The sequence below is a fragment of the Poecilia formosa genome, unplaced genomic scaffold, assembly GCF_000485575.1.
Source record: "Poecilia formosa unplaced genomic scaffold, Poecilia_formosa-5.1.2 Scaffold155, whole genome shotgun sequence".
Taxonomy (NCBI): domain Eukaryota; kingdom Metazoa; phylum Chordata; class Actinopteri; order Cyprinodontiformes; family Poeciliidae; genus Poecilia; species Poecilia formosa.
Window position 1 is genome coordinate 621,517 of NW_006800094.1, and position 13,936 is coordinate 635,452.

The 13,936-nt window shown below is 38.3% G+C and overlaps 1 protein-coding gene across 3 annotated transcripts in view; it reads right to left on the minus strand.

Moving 5' to 3' along the window:
• grm5b (glutamate receptor, metabotropic 5b) overlaps positions 1-13,936 on the minus strand; it is a 67,426-nt gene that overhangs the window by 42,266 nt on the left and 11,224 nt on the right. For all 3 annotated transcript variants that reach the window (XM_016677400.1, XM_007564103.2, XM_016677401.1), the window contains exons 2-5: positions 13,209-13,722; positions 11,464-11,916; positions 11,227-11,341; positions 77-151 (exon numbers count right to left, since the gene is read on the minus strand). In XM_016677400.1, the coding sequence (XP_016532886.1) occupies positions 77-151; positions 11,227-11,341; positions 11,464-11,916; positions 13,209-13,358 (793 nt within the window). In that variant the 5' untranslated portion in view covers positions 13,359-13,722. The remainder of the gene's footprint in view (positions 1-76; positions 152-11,226; positions 11,342-11,463; positions 11,917-13,208; positions 13,723-13,936) is intronic.

Here is a 13,936-nt window from a genome sequence, read left to right on the forward strand (position 1 = left end):
CCAATTCAAACATTAAGTCAATATATTTCATGATAAATTCTGTCTAGTTACGTATTTTGACCTCTGCCATCTTTACCTGAGTGGGCTATACAGATGCCCTCCTTGGCCGCCATGTCTTTGAATGCCTCCATGCCACTCTCACCATAGTTTCCTGGACAAATAAGAAAACGACAGCCAAAAAAGGTTTTAGTGCCGGGATAAAATTACTTTCACAACAGCAGAGAAAAAAAAAATCCAACTATACAGATGAATTCAGGTGTCTTGCAAGAGTATTCATAGTTCATCGGTAGAACTCTTCAACATTTTCATGAAACAATGAAAACACTTTTTTTTATTCTATACGATAAGCCAAAACAACGGGTCATAATTCGGAAGAAAAAGAAAAAAGATGCCTGCTTTTTCAAATTCTTTTAAAATAAAAGTATAACGAGTGTGGTGTGAATGTGCGTTGCGCTATCTTGAGTAAACATTGCTTGTAGAACCAACTTTAGTTGTAATTTAAAGCTTTCCGGATCCAGAGGTAAATCTTTTTTCTCAAGATCTTTTTTGCAGAACAGCTCAAGGGCAGTCAGATTGGATGAAAAGCAATTTTGAACCTCCATTGCCAAATCTTACCAAATATTCCTTCTTAGATTTTGATTTGACTTTTGACTGGGTCCTTCTAATATGCTTTGATCTAAATGATATCATTGTTTCTCTGTCTGGATGTTTATGGTTATTGTTTTGAGAGAAACGAGGTAAAAACCTACACTACACTTTGCTTCGTACAGAGGCAAAGTGCTTCGACCCTCGCAGTGCCGAGCCGAACGACGTCTTTGCCAGCAGTAAAATGTCCCAAACATTCCTCTTGCTCTGACTTTTATTCCTCAATATTTGGAAGCGTGGCCAACACAGACTGAACAGCTTCATTCACTTCTTCTGCTGCTGTTGGTAACAACAACCATAGGCAGACTGCAGTTCTAAAACATCACATAAAATCCACATCATCGTTCACAACTCCTTAAATTAGCTGAATGGCCCAGATGAAATATATCCTGAGAAATCCATCTTACTGGGAGAATCCCCAGAAGAGCGCTGACGGGACAGAAGAATCAAGCAATGCTGGAAAGCAAGGGCCAGGCTAAGGTGCGCCACACTCTTTCCATTTTAAGATAATGTATTGAACAGTGCTCAGTGAGACATTTAAATGTTTTCACGTTTTTTGTATCCCATGGCTGCCTAAAAACATTTCCATATTTTCCTCCCAAATCTGTCTACTGTATTCCTTGGTCTCCATGAAGTTCTTTGTTCTCTAACAAAACTTCTGAGGCCTTCACTTTTTGTATTTATCCTGAGATTAAGCAACACACACCTGGACTCTGTGTTGCTAATTAGGTGACTTCTGAATCAAGCATCTTAAAAGGAGGTCATCAAGGGGTATGCAAGCCACATTTGTCTTATTGTATTTTCACAAATATGAGAAAGATACTTTGTGTTGTTCAACTACATAAAATACAATTTAAAATATATATATATATATATATATATATATATATATATATATATATATATATATATATATATATATATATAGAAATTTGTGGTTTTAATTTGAAAAATGTGAGAACATTTAAGAGGTAGGAATACTTTTGCACACGTTGTGTGTACTGACAGCAGCAGCTTGGTTTCTTCTGGACCACCCTTAGCAGTTTGACTTCATGCCAGTGAAAGCATATCCCCATCGTGGCTCCCCTTTCTTTGCCAGGGAAAGTGGGTGACCTGAAATTTATGCTAATGAATGGTTGTGCACACTGGCAACGAATGTGATAGGATTCCCCTCTCTGGTTTCTAACTCTGACTCTCCCCCACTTGATTGAAGGAACTATCAAAGCTCTCCAGTCTATCTCTGTTTTTAAACCTCTAACATGTCCAAAACACCAACGACTTTCTAACTGAGCATTACTGATCTGTTTTCAACATAAATTTATATTTAAAAAAAAGGAGAAATATGAAATGATATAGATGAAAAAAGGAAGACCTGGATCATTATGTGGAAAAAAAGAGAACAGAGAGAAAAGACAAGGGAACCGTGGGAAATGAAACAGACAAAGGCTCCTGATCCCAAACCACCGTACAGCTCACAGTGTGTGTAGTTAGACCAATGATGAGGCTGGTGGAGTGAAGTGTAAAGTCCTGTAATTAGTGTCTCAGTGAGAGGAGTGGGAGACAGATGGCAGAGACCATCCTTCCCATGTGTACTTTGAGACGTACACACACATTGTCGCTCACACATTCGCTGTGGCACAATTATCCCAATCTATAGAGCTTGTAACCTACTTCATTCTGGAGTCAGAATTTATGTGGAAGGCCGTCTCTTTTCAGACTCTCTCCATTCGTCTGTTTCTGTCCTCCACATACATACGCCTGGGTACTATTAAATACTGCTAGCACACCTCCCACAAATACACTCGACACACACGCATATCCATTCATCAATCTGAAACAGGTCAGAACCACAAAGAAGACAGCATGGGCCATGCAGTCCCATGACTACTGCGTCGAAAATTTCTTCCATTTGTGGGATTATTTCTACAAAACCCACATTTTTTTATCATGTGGATGTCCAAATTGGATCCCACGTGTTGCATCCAGGTCCCAGTAAGGGCATTATCATAACCGTTTCACATGGTAAGCTCTTTTTCCCAACATTTATTGTTTGTCTGCTTACTGTTTGTGATGCAGTAACTGGCACTTTTTAAAAGCCATAGCGTATTTTGTGTGAAAGGCTTGCAAAGCTGCATTTTAGGCCATGAATTTTACTCTGTTGCATTAGCAAATGTGGGTTTTCACTAACAATTTAAGTCATTTTCAAAATCAAAAGACAAACTGGTTTGGCTGCTGCAACTCCCTGTCTGTCATGCCATGGGACTTGCTCATGGACTGTGCTCAGAAACCCCAGACAGCTCAGTGTGGGGCGAAGCTCAGCTGAGTCACTAGTCATTAGGTTTTAAGGGCCCAAAGCCCTAACTTTATGTAGAACAACAACTTTTTTCTGTTTTCTTCAGACTCAATTAACTTGCAAAGCCTCCGATATTTTACAAGCCAATATATCAGTGACTCACAAAAACAAACATGCAAGCCACATGAAAACATCAGGAGCAAGATGCAGGCTTACTGAAGATGGTAGCTGTGTGTATCAAGTCAGACGTACACTCACTTTCCACTTAATTAAGCACACTTGTTCAATCGTACGACGGTTTACACATTAAATCAGTTGGTCGCAATGCAGCAACCCAATGCATTCAGTTATGCACAATAAGACTTGCAGAGGCTGAAACTGAGCAACAAAACGGTGAAGAATGTGGATTTAGAGGACTGAAGTATTTTAGAAACTGATGGTTTTTCCACTATCACCCAATGAAGGGAAACTATCTTGTTAATGTCAAATGGGATAGAGCAGACTGACTTTGGACAATAGAAAGGCAGCAGGAGCATATTATTATTATTATTATTTCTTATTATTACAAACAAAGGATGAACAGTCCTATCTGTTAATGCAAAACATGTTCTGGAGACCATATCAGGCGTCACTATTGTTATTAATATCATAGATATGGAAATAAAAGAGTTCCATAGAAATTGACCTAACTTTCAAATTTCAGTAAGCAGTTAAGGTTCCACATTAAAACATTTTACTGTTGCATAATGGATTAATTAAACTGAATTTATCCTTATTAATCTCACTGAGGATGTATATTTATATCTTTCAAACAAGTGGTACTCTGTTTTATCACAGAGGCAAAAATAAAAGCAATATAACTTGTATACAGAGGCAGGAGGCTTTTCGGCCTTCAGTTCCCCCGCTGCCTGTGGCTCACCCTGAAATCCATCCTCATTTTCTGCTTCCCCTCTCCTTCCTGTCAAAGCTTAACTCTGAGAAAAACATGTAGTGATTCTTTTCTCATTTTTTTTTTTTTTTACTGCGTTAAGGGCCTCAGCCGTCTCGCATTCTTCTTGATCTTTCTCCTTCCCCCCCCCATCTTCTCCCAGACTTCCTCAAATGGTTCATCACATCAGTCGAGGTGTTTGGAAAAGCATTAAAGTTTCCTCAGACGTATATAAAATAATTTATATGCGTGTGCATTTAAAAAAAAAATAAAATCAGTAATCAATAAAATAGGTAATTAATTTCATTATCTGAATTTAAAAAATGAATTACATAAATTCATTAGACGCCAACACAGAACAGAGTTTGAATACTAAATAAAACCAAAACAAGACAGATTTTTAATAGACAATAGTTTTTGTTATAGCCATCGAATGGCTTACACTGTCACGAGCAATACTGCTGGCTTGACACTACAAAAAGATCATTTCTAAACAAGGGATTTTCACAAAGTGCTATATTTAAGCATATTAATGGAAAGTTGAGCTTAAGGAAAAGGTGTACTTCAGAGTGTACTTAAGGAACAGGGATCATTTGAGGAAGGGGTATTTGTAGAGGGCTGGGAAACAAGGGGCATTTCTGAACTGGACTAAGTGTGTGTTGATAAGTGGCTCAAATGCTGGTTTCAAATAAAAATTAGGTCTGCATTTGATTTGGAAAATCAAGCTCCAAGAGTCTGGAAGAAGATTGAAGAGGTACAGAATCCAAGGTGTTTAACGTCACATATGAAGTTTCCACACTCAGTAATGTGGAAACTTCATTAGTCTTTCTTAGGAGTACCGACCAAAGGAAGACGAAGAACATCAGTGCAAACAACCTGTTATCAAATCCATTACGTCTCTGCAGAGCCACAGACTGATGGCCTGCATGTCACGCCAAATCGATGCAGTAATTCATACAAAAAGAGGAACAGTCAGATACTGACAGCAGATAATGTACAGCATACATCTTTTTTCTACTCATTTGCCCACAGTTTTGTATTTAAAATCCTTCTTTTGCTGGTCATACGTGGTATTCAACTTATCAGGAGACAGAATTTTTGTTGTAAGTTTCAATCAAAATTAATCTCTGTGTGTAATATATTAAATGTGTTTCACATGGTGAATTTAAGAACTAAAAGAGTGACCTTACAGAGATATGCATGGTGTTGGCAAAAGATTGTAAAAATGTGCAAAGGTTACAGTAGAGGTTATGGATATTATGGAAACCTGTTATTAACTGCTTATTTATACTGAGTGTTATGCTCTGTCTCCCAGTTGGGGATGGGATTGGGAGTTTTATGGTTCTAAATGGATTCCCTAGCTTGATCACTTGTCATAAATTAGTCCAAAATAGCTTCAAACCCTTTTAAATATGTTAACAGAGCAGGATTTTGTTAACAGAAAGTCTATTCCAGTCACCAGTGATCAATGAAACACAAAGGTAATGAGGTATTTCAGAACCTGCCTGAATCTTTTTACGAGCCTCTTTGAATCCTCACATCTCGGGATGTTTTACTACCAGCATGACAAATTATTTGGCAGAAGGCTTTCTTCTTCTCCATGCATTATGTCCTTCTCTACACTGTCCTCCCATACCAACTTTACCTTCACTTACAGACCACGATGTGCTGCAAGGTAAAAAGGGACAGGAAAACAAAAATGATTCACAGACAATGGAAGCAGAAAGAGAGATAAAACCAGGAGAACAGAGGCGTAGAGGGGATCAACAGGATCCGAACCAAAAGACTCATCAACAAGAAACAAAGACAGAAATGAGGAAAAAGTGAAAAAAGACTAAAAGAGCACACTTGAACAGAAGCAGAAGTGGAGAGAAGCCTGGCATCTTGATTAATTGAGGGATTGATCAATCGCGGTTAGAGTGAGGGTGGGTGACACATGAAATTTCAGGTCAATGAGCTCAATTGAGCAGAACGCAACAGAGCCGAGCAGAGAAAGTCGAGTCTCGGCAAAGGCAAGGAAAAAAAGACAACATGCTGACCTTGTTGTGGGAGGGGATGATTGTGACTCATACTGCAAGTAATTATTGGTGCTTTATCATTAACTATTTGAAACAGGTTAAGGTCATCGCATACTTCCAATAAAATATATTTATGTATTGGAAACCAAAGGAAACACCCTCCACTCCTATAAAGGTAATTCTGCAAGCAGCACCTCTGCTAAACAGGTAAAGCCCCTTTGCAAAACGTTAAATATTTTCCACAGTTAGTGTCTGAAAACTGCTGTGTATCAAAATAACTGCAAGACAAATTTACTAATCTGTTTGAAACAAAAGCATTACTGTATATTTTGAGACGTCTGTGACAGATGTTTGTTTTGAATGTTTGTGTGAATACTATGCAGCAGACACATTTTTACTAAAGTTCATCACACTTTAACCATTTCACAATTTTAGAAATCAGAGTTGTAAAAACTTGACTATCAGAGCAAGTTTCCCCGTTGCTAATTTCTGAATTCTCTGGTGGCAAAAACAAATCGACACTTTTGGCAAATTGCACGTATCTAATTAGGGAATTTGTTTCACTTGACTATTTATTTGTTCAAATGCTTCTGACAATCTGTTGTTAATAACTACATTGCACATACACTTAAATTTGAAATGGTAAAACTCTGCATCTCTTTCATTGCACATAACATCACAAGTAAGTTAGAATCTTGATCAGTAGGAGGCGCTACTTCAGGTGACCACATATGGAGAAATGAGACTTCGGTCCTTAAATACAGATACAGAAAGAAAGCAAAGAAATATGATTTTCCGATTCCACTCATCTGACTAATGAAGCTCCACAGAGCTCAGTGGAAATCTATTTATGCAGCAATGTGTTTTAAGTCATTTCATACCTTTTACCCAGTAGAACATAAAAGCCCTTTGCTGTTTTTTATCACTGCTTTACATCTTACTTGTGCTTTGCAGTTCATCTAAGAACTATGCTTCAGCAACTTCTACTTGGTTGATATCAAATGCTTAAAGTGTCTTATTGGTCATTTCTTCTCAAATATGAGGAAAAGCATCAAAAAAGGAAAACAGAAAATTAGAAAACAACTTCTACAAGCCGCAGGAAATTTTATAAAGCATCTTGAATGGCGACAAAATGAATGAATGACTCATCAATAAATTCATACTCAACCCAACTTTCTTAGTAAATGTGTGAAAGTAAAAAAAAAAAAAGTTTTGAGTCTCCGGAGATATTGCTAGAACACTGTTTTGTTTTGCGGACTTTAAATGGAGAAGTGAAACAAACTGGATGCAACTCACACTTTTGTATGCATGTACCACACAAAATATTCAGGATCACAAAGTTATTCTCTCAAATATTCCATCCTTGTCCAGTAGTGTTTCATTACTTCAGTGTAATCATTGTGCTGATATTACATGTATTATTCAGCTTCGGGTACATCAGTGTCCCCTGTCTTTGGCTCCCAGATGTGAAACGGTAATAGAAATTAATGAGTCTCTCACACACGCGCGCACACACACACACGCACACACACATATACCAGTCTTTCTCTCATTTGGTATCTTCTGAATGCTGATTGCTCTCCTATCCTAAGCTTTCCACTCATTTACCTTCATTCCTCTCTTTCCTTCCTAATCCTTTCAGTCTTCTTCATCTTCCTCCTCTCTTTTGGGTGCCTGGGTTTGCTTGTGTATTTTTTTTTTTTTTTTTTTTAAACAAAGGCAACGCCTGACACTGAATGTCACACCAAGGTTATACCAGCTTGTCTGTGCGAGTACAAAAATCCCAACACTTTTCTGGCAAACATACACATTTGTACACAGCGCAACAAGCACACCTGAAATTCCCACACGGCAACACCACACGCGTCTCGTCTTGTTGCTAAAATTAAAAGGCAAGCTCCCAGAAACGCGTTCATACTGAGATTAGTCGCGGCGAAGGAAAAATGGTAACGTCAAACACGAGACAAATGTTATTCCTGACTCCTTATGCAGGGGGATAAATATACCACAACATCTTTTTAAATGCAAGTTGGTTTTCAGGTAAGACTGTTTAAGAGAATATACACAGATGTGCATAAATATTAATGAGCTGGGATGGGTTATGAGACAACCTCTCTAACTTTGAAGAGCTCACATACTACCCCTGTTTGCTTTTATTGTTGATGAATGGCAATAAGAAACTTACTGTTCAAAACAAGCTGCAAGAAAAAAGTACAAATATCAACTGGCAGTGGGGGAAACATAGCAAACATGTGGAAGAGGCCAAAATTAAATATTTTTTGGTATACATGTAAAACACAATGGATGGGCACAGAAAACCATCTTGCAAAGGAATGGCTCAGATTAAAGCCTATTAATGTGTTAAAATGGCCCAGTCAAAGTTTTGACCTAAATCCATAAGAGAAACTGAGGTAAAACTTGAATGACAGTCATGACCAGGTTTTTCTTTTTTTCTTTTTTTTTTCTTTTTTTACTGTTGCTGGGTGCAAACTGATGACTTTGAAATGGGGTCATTTTAATTTAAGAGCGTGTGGATGTGTGTTTTGCCCAAAAGGGCTTAAAATATTATAGTGCTCCCCATTTTTAATAGCACTAATAATCCCTGCACAGGCATCAGCTTGTCTCTGCTAACTTCAATATGAAAAACTATTTTCTCAGTGGACAAAGTTAGTATGACAGCAGACGTGCATAACAAGGTCAACCCTGCTTCCCATAAGTCCTGAAATGAAATAACAATGCTTCTTTCTTTGAGTCATTGGTGTATGACTCTTCTGAGTGAAGCCTTGGAAACAATTGGCTCAATAAAGTTGTTTTATTTCTGAGTGTTGTGGGCCTCTGTCCCAATAGAGACTCAAATCACAACCTAATCAGTCTGAAACATGGAAATGGTGCGATTCCTTCAGGATGAGCCTGAACTCACTAAAATCCTCCCTGATCAGACCAGTCACTCAGACACAGATTCTGTTTCGTCTGCCTGCATTTGGCGTTTCTCCCACACATCGGAAAACATACAAATTTGCAAACATAGCAGCCACTAGTAAATAAATAAGTTACTGTACCTCTGCGGCAATCATATTTATGTACAACAACAAAACTGAGCACAGAAGCACAATAGTGAGGCATCCTTTAGTCTTTCATATCCCCACACTAAAGAATGTCTTTGTTGCACAATAGATAGACATCTATTGTGTCTATTTAAATGGACACAATATATGTCTGTTTCAAAGACATCCTCCCGTTAAGATGTCTTGCATAATATGTCAAGAACAAAATAGAGACCTGTAGCAGGGAGAAAATATTCACACCCTTACAGAGTTTTTTCAGTTTTTGCTTTTTTTTTTTATTGTTTCACTTAAAACGATTCAGATCAAAAAAGCAAATTTGAAATTTAGACAAAGCTAACCAAGGTAAACACAGGAATATGTTTTGAAATGATTGTGACATATATTAAGAGAATAAAGCAATGCCATCAATATATATGACCGTTGTTGCACAGGTTTGGTTCGGAAACATGTTTTTTCCTTTGCTGAATGAAATCATTATTGGCGAACTAGATTTTGTACTTATTCTGGTTATCTTGGTCTGATGTTAAAATTAGTCTCAAGATCTGAACATTTAGGTAAGACAAAAAAAATTGAGAGAGTAAATACTTTTACATAGTATATTTGAAATGGCTGTGATGGATTAGATATTTAATTAGCTGAACATCCTACTGCTTAATTAGTTTGCTGAGAGGAGTGTTTCTCTTTTATCTCTTCTCATCTCCTCATGAACAGGCAATTTATCTGGATTGTAAGTCCCCCACAAATTTTGTGACATCTTTTATTTCTATTTTTTCATTTTACAAACTTCTATTGGACGACAACAAAACCAAAACAGTTTTGTCTTTATACAGAAAAATTGATCTTGGGCTAAGAACGAAATGGGCAACCTTTGAAATCTGAGAGTCTTCGTAAATCATACATAAATCAAAGTATTTTAGATGTGTGAGCTGCAGTTCTACATGCAAAGCCAATCATGCTTGTTAAATAAATTTCATAAAGTTCAGCATCAGCTATTTTTCCTCATTTATATTATAAATCATACGCTCCACTTCCATCCCCCCATTATCTGAATGCCTTCATAAAGCTGTCACACCATATGTTGATTGAACATATTGTGCTTTCATAGAGACATACCACCCTTACACACACACACACACACACACGCACACACACACACACACACACACACACGGCAACTCCAGCAAAATAGACATCTGAAAAGCCCGATGACAAAGTCTTTTAAGTGAAAAGGTGCATCTCTCTGTGAATGTCTGTGCTTATCGCTTTTCAGGAACAGCAAACCCTGTTTGTGGACATCCGCAGAGATTGGATCGCTTTGTCCTCCACCTCAGCCAGTAGCCGCACTATCTCCACCATTTCCCAGCAGTAAACTGGGCGACTGAGTAACTCGACGTCCCGGCATGTCAATCAATGAAGAAGGGAAACTGAAGGATTATTTCCTTTTCCTTTTAAAAAAAAAAAATAGTCATAGCATAAAACCTTCCCATAGGTCTCTGCCTGTTTCTCCGAAGCCTTTCTCTAGACTTTTGGGTATTTATTCACGGCGATTCTTTCTCAATCAAAACCACCAAGCACTCTATCTACTCTGGCATAGCTGCTGCTCTGCTTCCCCTGACCTTTTTGTTCAGACTGTCCTGCAGGCATCACCTACTAATCTACTTCCCTAGTTTTGGACACAACTGCTTTATCAGCTTTCTGGCAGGCTTCAGCCCAGCCAATGCAATTCAATTTCTACCATCCTCACCTTCGTAAGGTGAAAACGTCAGCCTTAAACAACTCTGCTGACTGCTGACTGCAGAGTTGTTTCAACTAGTAAAATAACCCTATTTTATTTTTTTAAGCTCGTTTTACTTTCCTTTTCTCTTTGGTTAAATAAGAACCTTCTAATATGACATTATATAGTTCGCATTGCTCCTTGGACATTGTGCGTATACTGGAGCAAAGAAATGTGAATAGTAGCCATGGGTCGGATTGCAGTATCAAAGTGGGGGGGAAAAAAAGGCCCAGTTTCAAAACCATGAGTTTAGAAATCACTGAATACAGCTGAAGTTCAATCTATGTTTTTCTTCTTTGTGTTCTAAAAATACAGTAACAACAATAAACAAATATTACGATAAAAATAACTTCGATAATAAATGTGTTGGAAGGCTCTCGAAGCCGTAGGATTAATTGTTGCTTTCTTGTTTTAAATAAAGAAAATGTAACATCTTATGTAAACACCTTGGTATCTTGGTAGCATCATCATACCTTAAGATTCTTTTAAGGGTTTAGTTTTACCTTCAGTGTGGATAGCAGACACATAGCTCCAGTTGTATCTTTTGACAATGTCCACCATGGCTCGTGCTTGCTGAGCATCTGAAGGGACCACTCGCATAAAATATTTATAAAGGCTCTGAAATAAAGCAAAGAATGAGTGGAATAGTGAATAAATTAGCAATTAACTGAGGTGAAATTGTATTAACTAATCCACGTTTCAATTTATCAACCAATTCCCTCTGAGACAGGCTGGCTCACCTTGTCACTGAGGTCCATACTGGTGGCAGAGTAGGCGATCTGCGGTATGTTGAAAAGCTGCAGCAGGTTCTGCACCTGGATGGCCACAGAGCTCGACCCCGGTCCAATTAAACCCACAATGGGTTTCTTTCCCCGCATCGGAGTAGCAGATGGGTCTGCACACTTCATTGTCGCTCCTCCTCCTCCTCCGCCACCACCTCCTCCTCCTCTCCACGAGGTCACACCGCCCCACTCCTCAGCCTCGTCGGAGGACACAAGAGAATCCCGTATGAACTCGATGCTCTGCTCCAGAGCCACAGCCGAGTGCCAACACGAGTCCCGGATCTCGCAGCCCAGAGTGATGTTGGGAAGGATGTTTTGGTCGGCGTTGATCCGGTCCAACGTATGCATCATGGCCTCCACCCTCTGGATGCCATACTGCTCACGAACCGCGCCACACTTGCGCTCATGAACCTGAGCAGGCAGAATACAAAAACAAATTCATAGTCGTAGTGCTATGCTTTATTTTTTATCATAAAAAATGACCAGATTAAGAAAAGACAATAGTTAGTGCTTCACCAATTTTCAAACTCAAACTTGATTGCGTTGCTTAATGGGCTGTTGTTTATGGGGAGTTTTTGGTGGGTATTTTTCTTTCTGTCCAATTATTCGTAATGGGATGAAGAAAGACAAAATTTCAATGGGTGAGTATCGTTTACTAAAGCAACTAATGGAAATGAAATGCTCATAGTGCTACAGAAGACAAAAAGGTTTCCATTTTCATTTCTCTGGTAAGCAATATTAGGATTCTCTCTAAAGTTATATCTAAATATTTGGCCACAAAAATAACTGGTAAATGGACTGACAATAATTTAATGTTTATCTCTTCATTAAAGGGACAGTTTAGAATTTTTAAAATAAGGTTTTATTAAAATATTATGAGCAGTTATCTTCTCTCCAGTGCGTAACGTTCTTATGTTTTCATTTAGTGTAAATCTAGATTAGTTGTTTCTGAAGGTTAATGCTAATGGCTAATCTGGGGCCAAAGTAGAGGCTAACACTGTTTTAAAACTACGCTAACAACAAAAACACAGTTGCGGTTTATCTAAACATCATTTTCTAAACTGTTAATCAATCATAACTTTTGCACTAGGTTATAATTTACCATTAGACTTATGATTATTGACACAGAAAATGAAGTTGGTAGTTGATGCACCACCACTAAGCAACCTCACAGGATTAAGGTGAAACATTTAAAGCATTTCCCTTCAATAAAAAGGTGAATGTACTGTAATTGTTTAAGTGAAATATGTATCATTGGTCTTTACTATGACTTACTTTTAGACAGTTATTCACATTAGATATACACAGGAAGATGATTGGTTGCACAGCACCTAATGCATCCTTTTCAGATGTCAATGGTACAGCATTTACATTTAAAAAAATTAAGATTTCTGTTGTTTTAACAAAGTATAAGTTCCCTTTAGGCTTGGTTCTTCTGGAATCAACTGTTAGCTTTTGTCTCTGGGACCATCTGATCTAGATTTATATTAATTGAAGATGCAGAAAGAGTTATTTAGTCCATATCAGACATTACCTGCTCTCATCCATCTAAAATCTTTCAGAAATTTTGAACCATGCCTTTAAAATCAAATTTGAATTGCTTTGGGTGTTGTAGTGAAATTCAGGCAAGGACAAAACTGCAGGCCTACAACTTTATAGCACTGAAACCATGTTGCAGATATACACAAAAAACAACAATTCACCTTATCAGCAGGAGGCTGGTGATGGACAGAGAACAAAGCTCCAATGATGATGTCTCCAGGCATGTGTGCCACGACTCGGCGTTCAGTGGAGTCAGCTCCTTCACACCACGCCCAAACTGACAAAAGCAGCAGAAGCCACAGCATCATCATGGTCCACTGAGGTAATGAAGCACAGGCAGCTCTCAGATTGTATGTGCACGAGTGTCACAAGGTACTAGTGTTCGTCGAACAGCTTGGGTGACCATGTCAAGAGCCGATGGCACGGTGGAAGGCTTGAAATAAAACTCATCTCAGTATTATCCATTTCCAACTTGGTTTTCAGGGTGTTTGTTGTATGTCAAGGGGGTAGCATTAGTGGGACAGCTGAGACAGTTGCTTCAATGCAACCTGGAAGATGCAGGAGAGAGTCTGACAAAGATTTTACTGATGGTTGACACAACTCAACAATCCCCCAGTTACCAGGCTGAGACGGTTTCCACTGGAACAGGTCAATGAAAGACATGTTCCCAGAAAGCTGTGGGAAGAAAGAACTCAATTAGTCTCAAAGCAATTCAATATACCTTATTTTCAGGGTTATAGAGCGCACCTCACTATAATACGGAGCCCCCCAGGAGACATGAGAATTTTTTTTTCCTTTTTTTTTTTTTTTTTTTTTTTTTTTTCCAAAAAAATTTGTAGGTGCGTCTTATAGTACGGAACCCTCCAGGGGGACATGAGGAATTTTTTTT